This window comes from Desmodus rotundus, chromosome 12 (assembly GCF_022682495.2).
Source record: "Desmodus rotundus isolate HL8 chromosome 12, HLdesRot8A.1, whole genome shotgun sequence".
NCBI classification, from domain to species: domain Eukaryota; kingdom Metazoa; phylum Chordata; class Mammalia; order Chiroptera; family Phyllostomidae; genus Desmodus; species Desmodus rotundus.
In genome coordinates, this window is record NC_071398.1 from 68,979,121 (window position 1) to 69,000,804 (window position 21,684).

Sequence of the window (21,684 nt, forward strand, 5' to 3'; positions counted from 1 at the left end):
CTCTCCCTTTCTTCCTCCCATCTCCTCTGTCTAAAAAGTTAAATTAATATAAAAAAGTGTATTATGTACACTCTATGATCTTGTGATTCCACCCCTAGTCTTTTACAAAACCCTGAGAAACTTTTGCATATGTATAGCAAGATCGATTAAAGAGAATTTTTATAGCAGTAGGATTTGTGGTAATAAAAACGTGGAAACAACCCAGATACATATTGCAAATGAATTACTTGGGTGTATTCAACAAAGCTTTAAAATGTTAAAAGAAAATATGAAACTTTAAACAAGTGACACACTAGGGAGGATACTTGTAAGCAAATAAAAAAGATAAGTTATAAAATATGAATTATTTTAGTAGATATGATGAGCAAGTTTTTAAAGATGAAATCTATCTCCACTCTAATTTCTGACTTTTTTAAAATAGTGACTGCCTCCTCTTTGAGTTGACCCATTACTTAGTCTTCCATTCAGTCAGCAAATTATTAGGTTAGCCAAAAAGTCTGTTTAGTTTTTTCTGTAAAATAAAACACATTTTTCATTTCACCAATAACTTTATTGATTTGGATATTTTGAGTTATGTTAGCTATCTCCCACGTGGTATAGTGTTGATCGTTCTCAATTAATGTCTTGATTTGATCACCAACTTCAACTGGACTACCTGACTGTAAAGCATTATCCACCAAGAAATCACCAGCATTAAAATTCACAAATCACTTTTGACACGTTTGACGATCAGTCACAGCACCTTCTCCATACATTGCACAAATCTTTTTTTGCATTTTAATTGTGTTTTTACCTTTCTTGAAATACTGAAGCATAATATGCTGAAAATGTTGCATGTTTTCTTCCATCTTCAATATTAAAATAGCTACACAAAAATTTACCAGTTTTCATGGGTTTTTTTTAATGCACACTGATTTGACAGCTATCACAATACAATCTAACAAAATTGTTTCAAATGAAGTTAAAGACAACTAAGCACTACTAGAGCCATCTTACAGAAAAATCGAACAAACTTCTTGGCCATCCTAATACTAAAAACTTGCAAGATATAGCACATTATTCTGATGATGTTCCAGAAATAAGATAGTGGTAAAGAAAAGATATTTTCCTGATTGAAGCACGAGATTATGCTGTTTCATTCTGTTTATTTTAATTATGATACCTGCGCACCTCCTCTTGTACTCTGCATCAACTTTATGCTTTGAAGTAATTTGCTGATACCTTGCTGTTTTAAACCTTGGGGCGGGGGACGCTGTTGAACATCTTAGCAGTACTGCAAGGTCAGCCAATTTTTGTTAACTTATGAGTCAAACAGCAAAGTTTTTAAGTAATTGTTTTATGTTATGTGTAGTAATGATTATACTCTCTACAAGAAATTGAGGTTGTGATCAGTAATGGCCAAAACAGATGTCTAGAATAGCAACGTAAATAGAGCTGCTATTCTGGATTTTGTTTTGGTTTTATCTTAGGAGAATTCCTAAATACAAGAGATAGTCAAATTGTAGAAGTCTCAGAGCTCTATGTTTGTATAGATAAAGAATAAATTGCCCTGGTTGGTGTGGTTCAGTGGATTGAGTTCCGGACTGCAAACCAAAGGGTAGCCGGTTCGATTCCCAATCAGGGCACATGCCTGGGTTGCAGGCCAGGTCTCCAGTAGGGGGTGCTCACGTGGCAACCACACATTGATGTTTTTCTCCCTCTTTCTCCCTCCATTCCCCTCTCTAAAAATAAATAAATAAAATCTTTTTTAAAAAAAAGGAAGAAATCTAGCGAAGAATTATAGCACTAACAAATTATATACTAAAAATCATTTTACAAATGAGGAAACCTGTCTCCCAAAGAACTTCCTAGGAAAGCCAGAAGTAAAACCTCTAGGTTCCTCATTTAGTACTATTTTAATTATATTATATCCTAGTTTTATTTGTATGTTTTCTTTGCAGTTGCTGGTTTTTTCCAGTATATTTTACTTGAGGATTTTGCTGAATAGCTATTGGGACTTCATAGTGAATACTTTGGTTTGAAAATGACAAAATCAACTAGACAGGAAAAAGAGATTAAGTTAGAAAATAGTTCTGAAGAAATTAGAATTTCAACAGTAGAGGTGGGCAAGTGAAGATTAGAATGAGAGGAGTCCTTACCATCAAATTAGAATCCCAAGGAGAAAACTTCTGAGTTCTTTTGAAGAGGTAATGGCTCAGAACTCTAGAATTTATGAAAAACGTGAATCTGTAGGTGTAGGAAGCACAAAATAAACGAAGTAGAATAAATAAAAAAGAAATGCAAATCTGGTCATTGTAATGAAACTATAAAACAAAGTTTTCAAAAGTAGCCAAAGAGTTCACACGTACTTTGGGTAATTGTAATTTCAAAACAAAACCAGAAAATAAACAGTGTTAGAAAAGATGGGGGAAATTTTCTACATTTCTGGTAGTTGACAAACTTCTGAATCAGTTTTATTCCGGGGTGTTAGAAATAAAAGGGATGGTGAGTCATGCTGGCTATAAAACAGATGAAAAACCTAATAGTGACCTCAACAGAAGATACGTGAAACCTTGATTAATAAATTGTATTTGAGACTGTTGAACATAAATTCATAAATATTAATGCTTTGCTGCAATAAAGAATTTTCTAGAAATAAATCATAGGTGTTAATAGAAAAATAATACTTTCCAAATTAATTCAAATTAAAAACGCCAAATTTCTCCTCTTTTAGAACTTAACATTAACTGTACTCTGGAAAAATAAGTGATAATATAACTAAGAAATGTCTTGAAATATAATTGTAATGAGGGAAGGTAAGCTACTGTTTTGAAGATAATATAGTATAGTGTAAAAAACGCATCAGTGTAACAATTTGCATCCAAGAAAAGATCATTAAGGACATGCTAGAGGAAGTACGGTAAGTCAGTGTAGAAAAGAGAAATGATAGTGGAGCAATTAATAGGAAATCTGTTTAGAACTTGACTTTACATGCTATATCTCAGTAGATTTTAAATGAATTATGCAACTGAGTGTTAAGAAAATAAGTTATAACTTTAAATATCTTTGTTAGGACATTTTTGAAACATTCAGGGAAATTTGATTATAGAATAAATGTAGATGATACCAAAGAGTTATTGTTAATTTTATTAAGCATGGTAATAGCACTACGGTTATATAACAAAATGTTAGGATTTTTTTTAAGTAGGGGTAAAATGACATGATAGCTGGAATTTGCTGTAAAATAACACTTAAGCCCTGGCCAGTATGGCTCAGTTGCTTGGAGCATCTTCCCGTACACGAAAAGGTAGTGGGTTTGGTTCCCTGTCAGGGCACATGTGAGTGAGTACCTAGGCTGCATGTCATTTCCTGGTCTGGGAGCCTACGAAAGCCAGCCAATTGATGTTTCTCACATTGATGTTGCCCGCCAACCCCCAACCTCTTTCTAAAAGCAATGAAAAAAAAAAAGTCCTTGGGTGAGAATTAACTAATTAATTAAATACTTCAACAGAGAAAAGTGTTAGGTGGAGAAAATGTGGCAAATCTTGATAATTTTTTGAATCCAGGCAATTCTACTTTTCAGTATGTTTTAGATTTTTGATAGCACAACTTTTAAAAGAGAAGAAATGGTTAAATTGAGATTACAAAATATAAATTGAAATGAGACAAACCATTATTGCAGAAGTGTGGTGAGCAGTATACTCATACTGGTGGTACGAATATAAATTGGTACAACCCCCTTAGGAAATATTCCACATTGTTAAAGAGAAAGAGAAATTTGGACCACAAGATACTCCAGGCAGCATTAATTATAGTAACAAATCTAGAAACAACCTAATATCCAATAGTAGGCAGTTGGTAAATTTTGGAATAGTCACATGATAGAGTGTTGTGCAGTCATTAAAAGAAATGTTTACAAAGATTAGCACATTGGGAAAAGCTTGTTTTGTTAAGTGAAAAGAATGTAATACAATTTTACATATGTGTGTACACATATATAACTATATATAATAAATATATAAAATTGGTTTCAAATACAATATTAGCATCCATAGGGGAAAATACTAGAAGGTAGTAATGCTGAAATTGGTATGCTATAAATCCCCATTTGGTGAAAATGAGTGGAATTTTTCTTTACACTTTTCATAATTTTTGCAGTGCTATGTACATAAATTTATAGTATGATATATATACACTATATAGTATGTGTATATATACTATTTATAATATATAATATACTTAGATCATGGTTCTTTTAATATATGAAATTTATAACTACTGCATATACTACTATTGTGTATATATACATACACTATGCTGTAAATACAATAAATACTATAAAATTACTGTGTGTGTGTATATATGTATATATATTTTATAATGAAAAAGGGTGTCCGCATAAAAAATAAGAGTAGAGTCTTCATTCTGTTTAATAAATCTCTAGGAAATATAATTTTCTATAAGTTTAATACAGTTCTACTTCCTATACATGCTGTTATTAGGCAAAAAGAAAAAAGTCCTCTGTCAACACATGGCATTATGGATTAGTGTTTGAAGGGGGCCATAAAGTTCACATAGCTCAGTTTTTTGTCATCAAACTCCGTATTGGGCTGGTGATTTTGCTTGGGGAGAGGTTAAGTTTTTGTTTTGTGTTTTTTATTTCCATTTTGTCTTTTGACATATCTGCTAAGAATGTTAGAGTGTTCTCAGTTCTCTAACAGATCTGGCAGAGTGAAATTTCTTTCCCTATAACTTAATGCCGTAGTCCTGGGACCACGTAAAACCGGTTTGATTCCTTTCCTTTACAGGAATGAATAACTTCCCTGCATTGTTTTCTGTTTGTTCTACAGTTCCACATTAGATACGATTTTAATTTTTGCTTCTGGTAATTATCTGTCAAGTACTTTTATTGCCTTGCTAAAGTAAGATGACTAGCCTGAAGCAGAAGCTTATCTGTGAAGCAGAGTAAAATGCTACTTCTTACCTCCACCATTCTAGAGATGTATTATTATAGTATTAAGTAGTTGCTTTTTGGAAAACATGTTACAGAATATGATTGATTCATAATGTTTTCAGCGAAACCTTTAAGAAAAAACAAACTGTATAGCATAGCTAAGCCTTGTCTTACTCTACTTCTGCAATTGACTCTTTGGACCAGGTTCTTCATTATTAATTTTATCTTACTAGATTCAGTCTACCTTTTCAGATCCCAGATCCCAGTGTGTCAGTGAGCACACTAAGTAGACCTCTCAACTTCATATCCATTAGAAAGTTTAGTGTATTGTTTATAACATTATTTGTGTCATTGATAAAAAGTGTTGAATAAGAGTACTTAAGATTTTAGTCCTAGCCACTGTGGGTGAAAAAATTTCAAACTAAACATCAGCCCCAGCTGGTGTGGCTCAGTGGATTGCGTGCCAGCTTGCGATCCAAAGAGTCGCCAGTTCGATTCCTGGTCATGGCACAAGCTTGGGTTGCGGGCCAGGTCCCTCATGGGGGGCATGTGGGAGGCAACCACGCATTGATGTTTCTCTCCCTCTCTTTCTCTGTCTCTTCCTCTCTCTCTAAAAATAAGTAAATAAAATCTTTAAAAACAAATAAAATAAATATCAAAAGACATTTGGAAAATAATTTTGTTGACAACTTTATTTCAGATTCATAGTTTGAGATATGTTAACATTGTTTTCTGTCTCACCTTTTCTTTCTTCTCAGGGATCCATCTGTCTCTAAGTCTATAGAACGAATCTTTAAAATCTGGGAAGATAGAAATGTATACCCAGAAGAAATGATTATGGCTTTAAGAGAAGCTTTGAGTAAGTGTCTTTTCTCTCCTGAAAGAAAATTTTAGTCACTGTTCAGTCTTTAAAATTATATCTATTTTATAGGCCTGGTCCTATTGCCTAATAATAAAAAAATAAAGTTTTGGATGTAGCCTTGTTTGTTTAAAATTAAATACTTATAAAAATTTGAATTAAAACTTAAGTAGAATTTGTTTTGGGGGGTTGGATTTTGTTTTTATTGACTAAAGAAAGTCAAGCGTATTAAGTGATAATGGCCATCTGATTGTTTTTCTTCATTTGCTTTACATAGAGTGTTTAAACTATTCACTTTTTGTGCTTAATAACTACTGCCTTGTCCTCTTACTGTTGGAGAATTTTTGGACAAGGTTTCAGTTTTCACTATAAGTATTTGATATTACGCATATATTGGCATTCTTTAGTCTCTACTTTGGTTTAGATTTATGGTAAGTTGTGTACCTGGTTGTTGTTTTTTAAAAAAGTTATTTAGTGCCGGTGTATTAGATTCATGTAATTAAGCCATGGAATAGAAGCTGGTAATATGTGATAACATGACTGTTATTTGACTAGAAATTTGCTTTAAAAATAGCATCTTCTAAGAAGCTGTTAAATTCTTCCTTTCAATGTGTTTAATGGTATTTTTAAGCTTCCTACCTGATTTCTCAAAATCAGTAATTTCATTGACTATAGAAATCATGTTTATTTGACAGCTTCTTAGAGATCTGGCAGGTGTTTTATTTTTATTTTTTTTTGTATAAAAATGAAAGAAAAGGAAAGAAAGAAACAACACACAGTCTCGGATTGCCTTTTTTCATGCTACAACTTTGACACTGAAGTGGACAGACAGAACAGCTTCCCATAATGCCAGATTGCAAAAACTGAAATGTTTTCCAGGTACCACTTTCAAAACTCAGAAGCAGATGAAAGAAAATCTGAACAAACAACCGAATAAGCAGTGGAAGAAATCACAAAGTAAGGAACAAAATCTCAACTAATATAAAATTAACTCCTCTTTTTGGAGCAGAAGAAAATGTAGACCATTTGACATCGTACTTCGCATAAACCATGGGCAAGCCTGTGTTTTCCAGGCCTGGGAGGCTCCCAGTGACTTACACTAAACAAGCCATCATGGAGTTACTTCTTAAAACAAACAAACAAACAAAAAACTGCTTTTAAACAAAGAAAATGCAGGAAGAGGGTTTAAATGAGTGAAGACTCAAGAGTAGTTGGGGGATTAAAAGAAGAAAATAAATACTTGATAGTGCCCAGGCTAACTCTCTGGTTCAAAGATAAATGAAGTTAGAGGCAGCTGGCATTAAACAACAGAGCTGAAGAGGAGACTAGGCATTAAGAAGCATTTCTGTGGGAGCCATGAAATCCTTCAGATTTGGGGATACACTCTACCAGATTAGACATGGGCCTCAGATCCTGGCCAGAAGCTCATTCTCTAACAGGAGCTCCTGCTATGTTTATCATGTTTACCCAGCATGAGACCAAGGGAGTGGAATACTGCATGTGATATAGGCTGCTGTGGGCCAAACTAAGGAATATTGAGAAAGACCTGAAGGTGTGGAGGGAACAAGGTAAAAGACAGTGAGAATTAGGAGATGAATCAAGACACTTGGGATGGTTTTACTCCAGCAAGCATTTGATTTTCATCATGATTAAGTGAGTCCTCTGACATCTTTTTGGGCATAAGTTGCATGCTTAGGAACAACAGGAATCATCATTTCAGCCAAAATTCCACCACAGTGATAATGTACTTAGAGTTTTCCTTGCCTGTTTTTGCTGTGAACTGAGTCAGCAGAAAAAGAAATCCAGAGCTAAATACATAGGAATAGAGTTGATGTTTGTGAGTAATTTTCTTCAGCCAGTGCTCAGGATTAATTGGATGTCCTGCTCCTGAACACTCTTAATTTGAAGTATTGAGATCCTTTTACACTCAGTCAGACTAGGAAGAAAGGTACTTCATGTATCTCAGTATCTCCAAACCAATAATTCTAGGACTTTATGACTTAAAGGGCCTATTGGAGGTAAGTAGGTCAGTCCTGTCTAAACAATATGTTTTTATATTGACCATGCTTGGGAGTGTTTAAATTTCGTATTCCACTATTTATTCTAGAAATTATTATGTAAGTGTGCATGTGTGACGTGAGTTCAAAAGCATACCCTTAAACATAGAACAAAAATTTTTTCTGAATATTAGTTAACTTTTTCTGTCTGTATTCTTAATGACCTCTTGTTTAATTCCAACAGCATCCACGAATCCAAAAGCTGCTCTCAAGTCTAAGATAGTTGCTGAATTTCGAGTAAGTTACAGAATATGTTGAACATGCCAAAGCATTATTCATCCTTTTTGTGGTACAGTTTCCTGTTTAGTCCATAAGATTCATTTTTATTCAGTTGTACAACAGTTATATTTTACATTTTAAATTGTAAAGGAATCCAGATTAGGATTAGATTACTTGAAGTTTTATCCGTTTCTCTACTGGAAGAAATAACCTTCTTACAGAAAATCTGTTACAGGCTTAATTCTCTACTGCATCCTCCAACCAAATTATAATTTGCATAGAGTTAACGTAATAAGACTATTTGTCTAATTAAAATTTTAAAAAGATATATGGACCTTCGTTTCATTCTTAACCCTATATTCATAAATTAGCTTTGAATAACTAAGGGAAAGGATCTTTTAAAGTATGTGACTGAAAAAATGTTTTGACATGAGAATTGATACTGATATCCCTGAATATGAGGAAGTGGGAAAGGTTTTTCCCTCTTTGGGTTTTATTAGGTTTTAATGGGGAAAGTTAAATAAGTCACTGATCGTGTAAATGAAATTTGACTCTGCTCTGTGCTCAGTCTCAGGCCCTCATTGAAGAGCTGCTACTATATAAGCGCTCAGAAGATCAGATAGAATTGAAGGAAAAACAGCTGTCAACTATGCGAGTGGATGTGTGTAGCACAGAGACTCTCAAATGCTTAAAAGGTAATACGTACATCCTTTTAACTAGAATAACTCAGATTTTCTTTCCAGATCCATCATTTTCAAGTGGTGAGGGCTTCTCCCGTAAAGAGAACTTTATGTTCTAGAGGGCAGTTGTTTCAGCTCTGGTTTCTAGTGATTTCATGCATATACATTTCATAAGTAAATTCTTGATACAAGTGTTATATGTCGATTGTATCTCAAGAAAGCTAGAGGAAAAAATAAGTTTAAAAAACCCAAAGAAATAAATTCTGTCATTTTCCCCATATCTAGTGCTTTCTTACATAGTATTAGGTTATATATAGACAGGTGTATTTCACATGGGAGATTAACAGGTTTGGGTGTGCTCTTTAATAAGATCATTGTGATGCCTTGTAAATCTGGTTAGTTTTTTTTCCCTTACATTGTAAATTATAAGTAATAATAATAATTTATTAGAATATAAATCTAATGAAGGTAGAAATTACCTTTATTTGTTCACTGCTACATCCAGTGTCCAGAGCAATGCTTGGCACATAATAAGCATTTGATAAATATTTTTGAAATAATGAGTAAATGACTACTAGATACTCACTTTGACATCTGCTTTAAATTTAACATGTTATCAAATTTAATCCTCACAACATATTAAAAACCTCCATTTTGTACATGGAGGCTTCATGTACAAATCTGAGGCTTCATAAGGAGATGAGTAGCTTGCCCAAGTTACACAGCTGATAAGAGACAAAGCCAAAACTTGTGTTCATTTCTAAATCCATATTCCAATAGTCATGGGAAGGTATACTTAGGAGAGTAAGTAACAGTTTGTGATCACATCACTGTTGTTGCAAAAATAATGAAGTGTGTGTACTCTTCTGATATGAAATTATCAGGGATGTTTAGATAGGAAAGAATTTTAATGCGATTCACAGAGAGATCACTTTATTTTTCTGAACCTTCATTTTAAGTTAATGGTCTAAGTGAACAGAATCCAGCCTCATTCCACTAAGCAGTGGTATGGCACCAAATTTGTGAAGAAAAGCAGTCAGTGAACTTTCTTTTAGTTGCACTTTCTTTTGTTTACTGTAATCACAGGTGTCTTCATGATGCACTCTTGCTTTTAACTCTAGCAAATCTTTTTTGTGAATGGAGAAGGCTTTTTAAGGTTAAATTATGAGACTAAGAATATTGCACACTAAGGCAGCAAGAACAGGTTCACAGATGATCTGGAGTCGGGTTTTCTTCAAAAGATTAAATTGTTTACTTTTTCTTTTTTTATCCTGAAATGAATACTTCCTCTGTTATTTTAGATAAGACCGGTGGGAAGAAGTTCTCCAAAGAATTTGAAGAGGCAAGCGCCAAGCTGGAGGAATTTGTGAATGGATTAGATAAGCAGGTGAAAAATGGGCCCTCACTAACTGAAGCACTAGAAAATGCTGGAATTTTCTATGAAGCACAGTACAAAGAAGTAAAAGTGGTGGCCAATGTAAGTAGTAATTAAAGCTATCATATTGATTGCTTACTATATGTCAGTGAATGTTTTATATGTGCTGTCTAACTCTGTGAGGATAAGCATTATTATTTCCTGTTCACAGATAAGGAAGTTACTTTTGAAGAGGGTTAGTTACCTTGTACCAGTATTGAGCTAGCAACTGTGGAGTCTAAATTAAGACCTGGGTCTTTGATGTTAAAGCTCACACATCCCTGATTTATGCTTTATGTTTCGGATTTGAAAAGGGAGTATGTCAAGATACTGTTACAGGATATAAAATTAGGCTGAAATATATGTAGAAAACTAGATGGAAACATTCTGTTACTAAATTTCATGTAAATTGACTAAATTAAGGACCTTCTTTGTCCTTTGGAACGGGAAGTTGATAACTGGACATTTGTTTAATGGTTTCTGAACTGTCCTTTTATACTTATTTTTTTTTAAGTTTTAATCACCACATATGGTCATAAAAGCATATGGAATTATGTCGTGTTGGCCAAAAGCTCATTCTTTTTTTTTCCATAAGATGGCTCTAGTAATGCTTAGTTGTCTTTAATTTCATTCAAAACAATTTTGTTAAGTTGTATTGTGACAGCTGTCAAATCAGCATGCATTATTAAAAAAAGTTATCAGCCATGGCAGGTGGGGCTCAGTGGATTGAGCTCCGGTCTGGGAACCAAAGGGTCATTCGTTCCCAGTCAGGGCACATGCCTGAGTTGCTGGCCAGCTCTCCAGTAGGGGGCATGCAAGAGGCAGCCACACATTGATATTTCTCTCCCTCTTTTTCTCCCTCCGTAACTCCCCCTCTAAAAATATATAAATAAAATGTTTTTCTTTTTTAAAATATTTTATTCATTTATTTTTAGAGAGAGGGGAAGGAAAGGAGGAAGACGGAGAGAAACATCAGTGTGTGGTTGCCTCTTGTGTACCCCCTACTGGAGACCTTGGTCTGCAACCCAGGCATGTGCCCTGACTGGGAATTGAACCAGCGACCCTTCATTCACAGGCCGGCGCTCAAGCCACTGAGCTACACCAGCCAGGGTGTCTTTTTTTTTTTTTTTAAAGATTTTTAGAGGAAAGGGAAGGAGAGAGGGAGAGAAACATTGATGTTTGGTTGCCTCCTGCACAACCCCTACTGGGGACCTGGCCTGCAACCCAGGCATGTGCCCTGACTGGGATTCAAACCCAGTGACCCTTTGGTTATCAGTCTGTTGCTCAATCCACCTAGCCACACCAGCCAGGGCAATAAGTAAAATCTTTTAAAAATGTTATCAAATTGGTGAATTTTTGCATACCCCTTTTAATTCTGAAGATGGAAAAAATATGCAACATTTTGGGCATATTATGCTTTATTATTTCAAGAAAGGTAAAAACACAACTCAAATGAAATAAAAGATTTGTGCAGTGGATGGAAAAGGTGCTGTGAATGATTGAACTTGTCAAAAGTGGCTTGCGAAATTTCATGCTGGAGATTTCTCACTGGACAATGCTCCACTGTTGGGTAGACACTTGAAGTTAATGGAGATCAAATCAAGACTTTAATTGAGAACAATCAACATTATACCATGCAGGAGATAGATGACATACTCAGAATATCCGTATCAATGAAGTTATCAGTGAAAATGAAAAATGTGTCTTTCATTTTATTGGAAAAAACTAAACATGTTTTTGTCCAACCCAATCGATTCCATCAGTCTCACTTCCTAGAAGCCTTTCCTTTTAACTCATTTAGCTATTTTTTCTGGCATATTTCTAAATAATAAGCCCATATTGTTCTTTTTTGGTTTATCCTATTTAAGAAATATTTTTTAACTTCTTGATGTGACAAATAAGGGTTTAGCTTATATTTACCTGCCTTCCCCTTTCTCCCAATATATAACTGTTTTTATTTTATTTTTTATATAACTGTTTTAAATGTGTTGATTACTTTTGTAAATTGAACTACAATTGACCCTTAAACACATGGGAGTTATGGGTATTGACCCCCATCCCCTGTATAGTTGAAAATCTGCACATAACTTTTGATTCCCCCAAAATTTAACTACTGTGCAGTCATCCCTCAGAATCCACTGGGGATTCCAAGATTCCCAGCAGATACCAGATCTGCAGATGCCCAGGTCTCTTATATGAGATGACATAGAACAGCACATACGGTCAGCCTTCCCCATCTGCAGATTGAAAATTATGTTTTCGATCCGTGGTTGGTTAAGTCTGTGGATGCGAAATCTAGGGGATACAGAGGACTGATAGGCTCTCTGTATATTTATTGGGAAAAAATCCATGTGTAAGTGGATCTGTACACTTCAAACTTGTGTTGTTTAAGGGTCAGCTGTACTATACTATTTTTTGACCACTAACTCTAGACTCCCCACTTTATAAAATGAGTTTATGAACATTCTTATCCTTTCTCATAGTTTTGATTTATCTCATCAGTTTCCCAGCTTTAGTGAACTCTTTTATAGTGTTGTCACAGTTGATAATATTTACATTCCATTCTGTAATCACAATGGTCATCCTTGCTTTAAATTTTGGAAGTTAATAAACAAAGCTTAAATTATACCTATGTCAACATTGTTCACTGCAAGGTTTTATAGTAATTATGGTTATATTAGAAATGTTTGGTTTTCTCCTGGAATTTTTTTTCTTGCCTTGTTTGCTTTCTCATTGCCTCCTTCCTCCTTCCTCCCCCTTTCTGTCACATCAGATATTCTGAATCTCCATTTCCCCCAGCGGCCTTGCTGCCTGAACTTCCATTCTGCTCTATCATTAGGTCTCTAGATCTCATCCTAGGACTACTCTACTGCTGTTCTTAGGTAGGCCCTCTGTTTTCCAGATTCCTTGTCTTATTTTCTTTGTATTCTCTGGTTTTGCTGGAATACCTTCAGTTAATTTCCAAAAAAGGAGGTTGGTTGCAAGACATTTTCTGAGTCCTTACATCTTAAAATGTCTTTTTTCTGTGTTCATATATGCTTTGATAGTGACTGGTTGAAAAGCATTTTCCTTCACAGTTTATCAGACATTTCTCCATTGTCTTTAGTATGTATTATATAAAGTCTTTGCAAGCTCCTTTGCAGGTGACTGGTTTTGGTTTTGCGTTTGGATTTTTTTTTTTCTGTCTACAAGCTTTGGGACATTATCCATGGTGTTTGAAATTTTTACAGTGAAGTATCTACATGTTTTTCATTCATTATGAGTTACTTGGCATGTTCTTTCAGAGTTGAAAAGCACCAGTGTATAGATTGGTGTTTTTCAACTCTGGAGTAATTTCTCTCTCCCCATTTCTCCTTTATTTTCTCTTTCAGGAATATTGTTTAACCAGATGTTGGACCTCCTAGATTGATACTTAATGTGTCCTATGTTTTCTCAACTTTGATCTTTTTGTTCTCCTTTCTGGAAGATTTCAACTTTATCTTCTAGCCTCACCTTTTCATATTTGTATGTTTGAGTCATTTTAAATGTCTAAGAGTTCTCTTTTTTTCTTCCTATTAGTAACCCTTTCTGATTTTAGGCATACAATAATTAGTGTCTCTGAAGATACTAAAATATTTTTTTCTTTCTTGAATTGTCTATTTTTCTGGTAGAGTCTTTCAGTATTTTTTTTTTCTTCCTAGATCTTGGTCTTTCTCTTTTATGATTTTGACTTTCCTCAAACTCATCTCTCTCTCTGTCCATTCATATTTAAGGATGAGGTATGAAAAAATTGATTGAGGGATTCTCTGTCCATAGGTAGGGATTATCTACTCTTGGGTGAGGAGCTAGCCATTAGGAGAGGAGGAGCTCTAAATGCAGGAAGGCTGGAGCCTTTTTGCTGGGGTATTTTAACTCTTTAGAGAAGAACTCATATTTTTGGCCTGGGACATAGTGCCTTGGCTGCTAAGTATGAAGGTTGCAGAGGAGGTGATAGTGAGTGTTTAGCATTCACACTTTCAATTAATTGTCCTGATTTTGGCCCCATTACTCACTCCACCCTTTTATACTCATCATTTTCTGGATCAAAGCTGATCTGGGATTCTGCAAGACAGATCTCTCCCGGATGTAGCTCCCTTTCTGTACACTCCTGGCCTCATTTTCCTCCATCCTGCCTCATCACTACTCACTCTTCCATTCACGTTCTGTTGTCTAAAAATCTGTAGAAACCTTTTTCTCAAGTATATTTCTCGTTGTTGGTTTATACCTTTGTATTCCTTTACTTTCCATTTTATAGGAGTCTCAGAAGGGAGAAACCATGAATGGGAATGGTCATTTCATCATTTTGACCAAGAAAAAATTTATAATTTTTGGATAGTGACCTATAATCCCTAGCCCCTTATTTATAGAGTCCTTTAAAATCATTTAGTCTGCTTTGGAGGTGTTCAAAAAATGGCAAGCATTATTAAGCAAGTATTTACTGAGCACTTACTCCGTGCCAAGCATGGTGTAATACAGAGAAAAGAAACCCTGCTTTCCTAGAACTCTTTTGATCTGATGGGGAAAATACAATGAAACACATAACTGCAATTCTGTGAGATAAATGCCATAATAGAGGTAACTATAGGGTACTGTGAGAACAGATTGAATTGGTGCTGTATCTAATTTGGCAGTGGGAGTGGAAGATAAGAGAAAATTTTTCCCAAAGGAGACGAGCTCTGCAATTGCAGTAATTAAATAAATGAAGCTCATAATCTCTGATGAACATTTTCAAAATCGTGGGAAAATAAGAGAACATGGCAAAACTGGTGGACCTGAGAGTAATTCTGATTGCTCTCCAATTCCAAACGGTTGCAGGTTCAATTTCTGGTCAGGGCACATACCTAGATTGTGGGTTCAATTCCTGGTTGGGGCTCCTGAAGGAGACAGCCAGTTGATGTTTCTGTTTCTCTCGCTCTTGCTCTTCTTCCACACCGCCCAAATCAACATATTGTCAGGTGAGGATTTTAAAAAAGAGAAAAGATTGTTATAAAATTTTAGCAAACTTACCACTTTTGGGAACTGATAAAATTCTTCCCCCACTATTTTTTACTTTTGGGGGGTCAATTTTCTGTATTTCCTACAGAAAAAAAATACTCCCCCAAATGAACAAAAATCTTTGGTTTTTTTGGGCGTCAGACATAAGAGCTTTTCAAAAAATTCTAACACCCACTAATTATTAGTTAACTGAAATTTAACCTGTCTGTCAGTTTCCTTATCTGCAAAATAAAAGGGTTAACATTTCTGCTTCCCAGGATTATTATGAAAATTATGTAATAAAATGCTCTGCAGCAGTACATCTCCATGAGAAGGATATTTTTTTAATGGCTAACTTTTTGGGAGAGAGCTGACTTTGACTGGAATTAAATTGATACGGTTTGTGGCAGAAAGGCGCTGTAATTGTTCTTGTAGTTATAACTGGAGTTAACTCTTTAATAGGAAGTGTCCCTTCCTCTTGGAAGACAAGTATACCAATGCCAATGTCATTCTGTGACTTTAGCAACATTAAAGAGAATGAGACAGAAGCAGAAATTTTGCTAGTTGGGGAGTCCTGATTTATAGTAGGGCAGTACAAGGTTAAGTACCAAAAAAGGATTTTAGTTTGCTAGTTAATGTGATCAAGTTTGCATTGCAGAATCAAGATAGTAGAGTGGAGAATAAAAGAGTATTAGAGGCAGGGAAATAAGTTATTTTCTCCTTGACTGTAGTGTTCAATAGTTACACAATGATGAGCCTAGGTGTGGTAGGTGTGATCTTCATATTTGTATGGTTTGGGGTTCATAGAACTATTTAAATTGATGGTATATTAGTTTATTAGGGCTGCTATAACAAAGTACCTCAAACTGGGTGGCTTAAATAATTATTGTCTCATACTTCTGGACAGTAGGAGTCCAAAATCAAGGTGTCAGCAGGGTTGATTCTTTCTGAGGCTGTGAGGGTGGGTTCTATTCCTGGCTTCTCTTTGACTGGTAGATGGCTGTTTTGTCGCTGTATCTCTTCACATTGTCTTTTCTCTGTGTATGTCTCTATGCCTAGATTTTCCCCTTGTATAAGGATATCAGTCATATTGGATTAGGACACCTCCTAATGACCTCATTTTAATTTGATTACTTCTTTAAAAACTCTGTTCTCCAAATAAGGCCACATCTTGAGGATACAGAGTTAGGACTTCAGCGTATGATTTTGGGGAAACACAATTCAACCCCCTAAAAAATGGCTTAATGGTTTTCATAAATTTTAGGAAATTCTTGGCTGTAATGTCTTCATGAATTACTTCTATTCCATTCTTCTTTCTTCCTGGAACTCTGTGGATACACACAGACAACACATACACGCATGATCTCATTGCTGTGTTCCAAATTTCTTTTTTATTTTCTTTCTGTATTTTCCAGCCTCTTTATCTCTGCTTCCTTCTAGATATTTTCTGTTAATGTCTTCTAATTCATTAATTACTTCTTCAAAATCTTATCTTTTGCTAAGCCTATCTATTAATCGTGAGAGGTTAATTTTCAGTTCTAGAATTGCCATTTGATTCTTTTTTAGAAAGAACTCAATTTTCTGGTAAAATTCTGTTGGTGTATTTTCTTCATCTTTGCTGTTCTTTTTTTTTTTTTTTTAACGATCTCAAACTTAAATACCTTAAGTACATTATGAAGACCTTTGTTTTCCTGAATCATTTGAAAATAAGTTCCTAACACTTCATCTCTGAAATATTTTCATGTGTATTTCCTCCCAATTATATTCTTCTCCATAAGCATAACATATAGCTTTAATCAGTAAATTAATTGATATATTGACACACTGTTATTATTTAATTCTCATACCCTGTTCAAATTGAGCAGTTTTTAAAGCAAATGATCCTATCCAGCCAGAATCACGATTTGTATTCATTGCCTTTCTCTTTATTTTCCTTTGATCTGGAATGGTTCCTCAGTCTTGTCCTTGACTTTCATGACCTACATATGTTTGAAGATTATAAGTCAGATATTTTGTACAGTGTCCACAATTGGTATTTATGTGATGTTTATTTGTGATCAGATTGAGATTATTCATCTCTAGTAGGACTATCACAGAAGCGATCTGTATGCTTCTCATTTTATCATGTCAAATAGCATACAAGATTGATTCATTTTACTACCTATAATATTCCCTTCGATATCTTTTATTAATGTGGTATCTTCTAGGCTTGTCCTTTGAAAAGTTTTTCTTGGTAATTGCTGTGGGTTAATTGTGCCCTCCCCCCCCAAAAAAAGTTGGTTGATACCCTAACCCCTAGTACATGTGAATGTGCCCTTACTTGGAAATAGGGTTTTTGCAGATGTAATCAGGTTAAGATGAGGTCATCAGAGTAAGCCTTATTCAAGTATAACTGGTGTTCTAATAAAAAGAGGGAAATTAAGGTACAGACTCACAGGGAGAACATCATGTGACAGCTGAGACAGATATTGTAGTGATGCAGCTGTAAGCCAAGGAATGCCAAGGGTGAGTGGCCACAACCAGAAGCTAGGAAAAGGCAAGGAAGGATTCTGCCCAGTCTCATGGCCCTGCTGACCTCTTGATTTTGGATTTCTAGCCTCCAGAGTTTTGAGACAGTAAATGTCTGATGTTTTGTTTTAAGCCCAATTAGTGGTACTTTATTACCACAACCCTAGGAAGGTAGTATAGTAATTAGTAAGCATTTTGTGGGGAGATATTTTAAAACTATGTAACTATGTCATTCCCCATCAGACTTTCAATTTATTCATTTATTTATATCAGTATGGACTCAGAGTCCTATTTATTTACTGTTTTAATTACTACCAATACTTATTTTGATGCATTCATATCTTTTTTTTTTTATCCTCACCCAAGGATATTTTTTTTATTGCTTTTAGAGAGAGAGGAAAGGAGAGAAACACCTATGTACCTGGATCAGGGAACTAGCCTGCCACCTAGGCATGTGTCCTGACTGGGAACCAAACCCACAAGCTTTCAGCTACAAGACAACCCTCCAACCAACTGAACCACACACCAGCCAGGGCTGTCATTATTTTTTGAGCATTTCTTTACTTTTTGGAACAAGGTGTTAAGGCTCATCCCCCGCTGTCTTGCCTGGCCCTGGAATCGGTCATTTCTCCACAGAGCTTGGTTTCATTTAGTGAAAAGTCATGTTTAGAAACAAAGCTTTGAGTAGTAGGTACTTACTACTGGGACAGTACTGCCGCCAGACTGCTATGAGTGTGCAGAGTTAGGAAATAGATGGGGTGGGCGAAAGTAAGGTTACATATGTGAGTACATGAAACAGTTTACTCTTGTACTGTTATTTATTTATTTTTGTGTTTTTGTATTATTTGTATTATTAATATTGTTACTTTATATCCTTACTTATGATGTATCTTTTAGGTAATGATGGCTGGTAATTTAACCTACTTTTGCCCACCCCTGTATGAGTATATACGAACTTAACCTACATACACACACACTGACATCTGTATTTATTTCTGTATCTATATATATTGAAAACCATTAATTCATACAGTTATCTCCAATCCCAATCCAATATCACAAGTTTTCTTCCTTCCCACATTTGTAATTGCTTTTTCTAACAGTGTAAAAACCTTGTTCCCCTTTAACATAATCGTTTCTTTAACCAGTCACCTTGTGTGTAGCCAGTCTCCCAACACTGCCATCTCACCCCAGTCACCTCTCTGGGCTTTTTCTTTTACTTAGGCTTCAACCCCCTGTACAATGCCTTTCTCCCATGTAGAGATTTTTCTCATCCTATTTTGGTTCCATTTTCTTTCTTTTTTTTTTTTCATTTTAAGGATTTTATTTATTTATATTTTTAAAGTATATTTTATTGATTATGATGTTAGAGTTGTACAATTTTTTTTCCGTCCTGCACCCCCCCTCCCATCAGCATTCCCCTCCCCCTTGGTTCATGTCCATGGGTCATCCAAGTTCTTTGGCTTCTCCATTTCCTCTACTATTCTTCATCTCCCCCTGTCTATTTTGTGCCTACCATTTATGCTTTTTATTCCCTTAACTTTTTCCCCCATCCTCCCCACTGATAACCCTCCATGTGATCTCCATTTCTGTGACTCTGTTCCTGTTCTAGTTGTTTGCTTAGTTTGTTTTTGTTTTTGTTTTTGTTTTTTATGAGGTCCAGTAGTTGATAGTTGTGAGTTTGTTGTCATTTTACTTTTCATATTTTTGATCTTCTTCTTTTTCTTAGATAAGTCCCTTTAACATTTCATATATAAGGGCTTGATGATGATGAACTCCTTTAACTTGACCTTATCTGGAAGCATTTTATCTGCCCTTCCATTCTAAATGATCACTTTGCTGGATAGAGTAATCTTGGATGGAGGTCCTTCCTTGCCTTTAATGACTTCAAATACTTCTTTCCAGCCCCTTCTTGCCTGCAAGGTTTCTTTTGAGAAATCAGCTGACAATCTTATGGGAACTCCTTTGTAGGTAACTGTCTCCTTTTCTCTTGCTGCTTTTAGGATTCTCTCCTTATCTTTAATCTTGGGTAGTGTAATTATGATGTGCCTTGGTGTGTTCCTCCTTGGGTCCAGCTTCTTTGGGACTCTCTGAGCTTCCTGGACTTCCTGGAAGTCCATTCCCTTTGCCAGATTTGGGAAGTTCTCTTTCATTATGTTTTCAAATAAGTTTTCAATTTTTTGTTCTTCCTCTTCTCCTTCTGGCACCCCTATGATTTGGACATTGGAACATTTCAAATTGTCTCAGGTTCCTAAGCCTCTCCTCATTTTTTGAATTCTTGTTTCTTCATTTGTTCTAGTTGAATATTTATTTCTTCCTTCTGTTCCATATCTTTGATTTGAGTCCTAGTTTCCTTCCCTTCACTGTTGGTTCCCTGTAGTTTTCTTTATTTCACTTTGCATAACCTTCACTTCTTCCTCTATTTTACAACCATACTCAACCATTTCTGTGGGCATCCTGTTTACCAGTGTTTTGAACTCTGCATCTGATAGGTTAGGTATCTCCTTGTCGCCTGTCTCCTTAGTTCTTCTTCTGGAGTTTGATCTGTTCTTTCATTTGGGCCATATTTCTTTGTCACGGTGCACCTGTTACATTATTAGGGGTGGATCCTTAGGTATTTGCCATTGAGGGCAACCCACTTGGCTGGATTGTGGCGCTGTGGGGGCTGGGAAGGGTCGGTGAGGGAATAATGCTATTTGCTCCTCTCTTGCCCCACTTTCAGTCACTTCCCTCGCTTCCCACAAGTGGATTTGCCCTTTCAGGTGCTGATTCCTGGGTGGGCAGGCTTGTGTACTCTGTAGGATCCTGTGGACCCCTCCAAAGGACTCTCCTGTGAGACTGGGAGTTTCTCCCACCAACGCAACCCCCACAGGTTTTTACAGCCAGAGGTTTTAGTTTCCTGCGCTGGAACCCTGGTTTGCATGGTCTGTCTCATTCTCCAGTTGTTCCTCCTGGCTTCTCTGCACTTGAATGTGGGATATCCGGGTCCTCCATCTGCCACCTCGCTGCCCTGGTCTGCCAGTTACAGCCTTATCACGTGTCCTCGCCATCCTAGCTTCCCATCTCCACCCCTCCTTACCAGTCTGGGTGAATGTTTCTTTAACTCCTTAGTTGTCGGGGTACAATTTTCTTGCAGTTCTGGACATTGATGTTTTTGTGTTTTTGTTTTTGTTTAGATTTTATTTATTTTTAGAGACAGAGGAAGGGAAGGAGAAAGAGAGGGAAATAGCAATGTGTGGTTGCCTCTCACACGCCCCCTACTGGGGACCTAGCCCAAAACCCAGGCATGTGACCTGACTGGGAATCAAACCAGCAACCCGATGGTTTGGCAGGCCTGTGCTCAATCCACAGAGCTATACCAGCCAGGGCTGGTTTTTGTTTTCAAATTGGTTGTTATCCTTCTTTTGGTTGTGCAAGGAAGCGAAGGGTATCTACACCTCCATCTTGGCCAGAAGTTTTTGTTTTTATTTATTTTTAGAGAGAGGGGAAGGGAGGGAGAAGAGAGGAAGAGAAACATCAATGTGTGGTTGCCTCTTGCACACCCCCAACTGGGGGACCTGGCCCGCAACCCAGGCATGTGCCCTGACTGGTAATTGAACTGGAGACCCTTTGGTTTGTAGGCTAGCAGCACTCAATCCACTGAGCCATACCAGCCAGGGCTGGTTCTGTTTTCTTATTGTAGGTCGTCATTGCCTCCTTTCAAGATCCAGCAAATGGGTTTTGGGCTGAATTGTTCAAAAAGCGAAGGAGGAGGGATCTTTCTGTATGTGCTTGAACATAAAGCATAGCTATTGTTTTTTGTGAGATAATTCCAATATTGACTTTATTCATTCTGCTTCTATTTCTAGTGTCTGTTTTTTCTTTTATGTCATTTGGTCTCTCTCTCCCTTGTCATGCTTGCTGATTTTTTATTAAATGCTGGACATTGTGTGTGAAAGTATTTATAGGTACTCTGGATGATTTCTCTTCCTTTAGGGAAGATTCACCTTTTCCTTTGGTAGGGGAGATATTCTGAGATCTGA

At 36.0% G+C, this 21,684-nt stretch overlaps 1 protein-coding gene across 7 annotated transcripts in view; it reads left to right on the forward strand.

Annotated features, from left to right (window-relative positions):
• Positions 1-21,684, forward strand: part of RPRD2 (regulation of nuclear pre-mRNA domain containing 2) — a 90,368-nt gene that overhangs the window by 52,511 nt on the left and 16,173 nt on the right. For 4 of the 7 annotated variants that reach the window (XM_024570484.4, XM_045203702.3, XM_024570483.4 and 1 more), the window contains exons 3-7: positions 5,692-5,792; positions 6,672-6,749; positions 8,034-8,086; positions 8,637-8,763; positions 10,050-10,225. In XM_024570484.4, coding sequence (XP_024426252.1) covers positions 5,692-5,792; positions 6,672-6,749; positions 8,034-8,086; positions 8,637-8,763; positions 10,050-10,225 — 535 coding nt within the window. The remainder of the gene's footprint in view (positions 1-5,691; positions 5,793-6,671; positions 6,750-8,033; positions 8,087-8,636; positions 8,764-10,049; positions 10,226-21,684) is intronic. The other 3 variants (XM_024570485.4, XM_024570486.4, XM_045203705.3) reach the window with 1 other exon arrangement.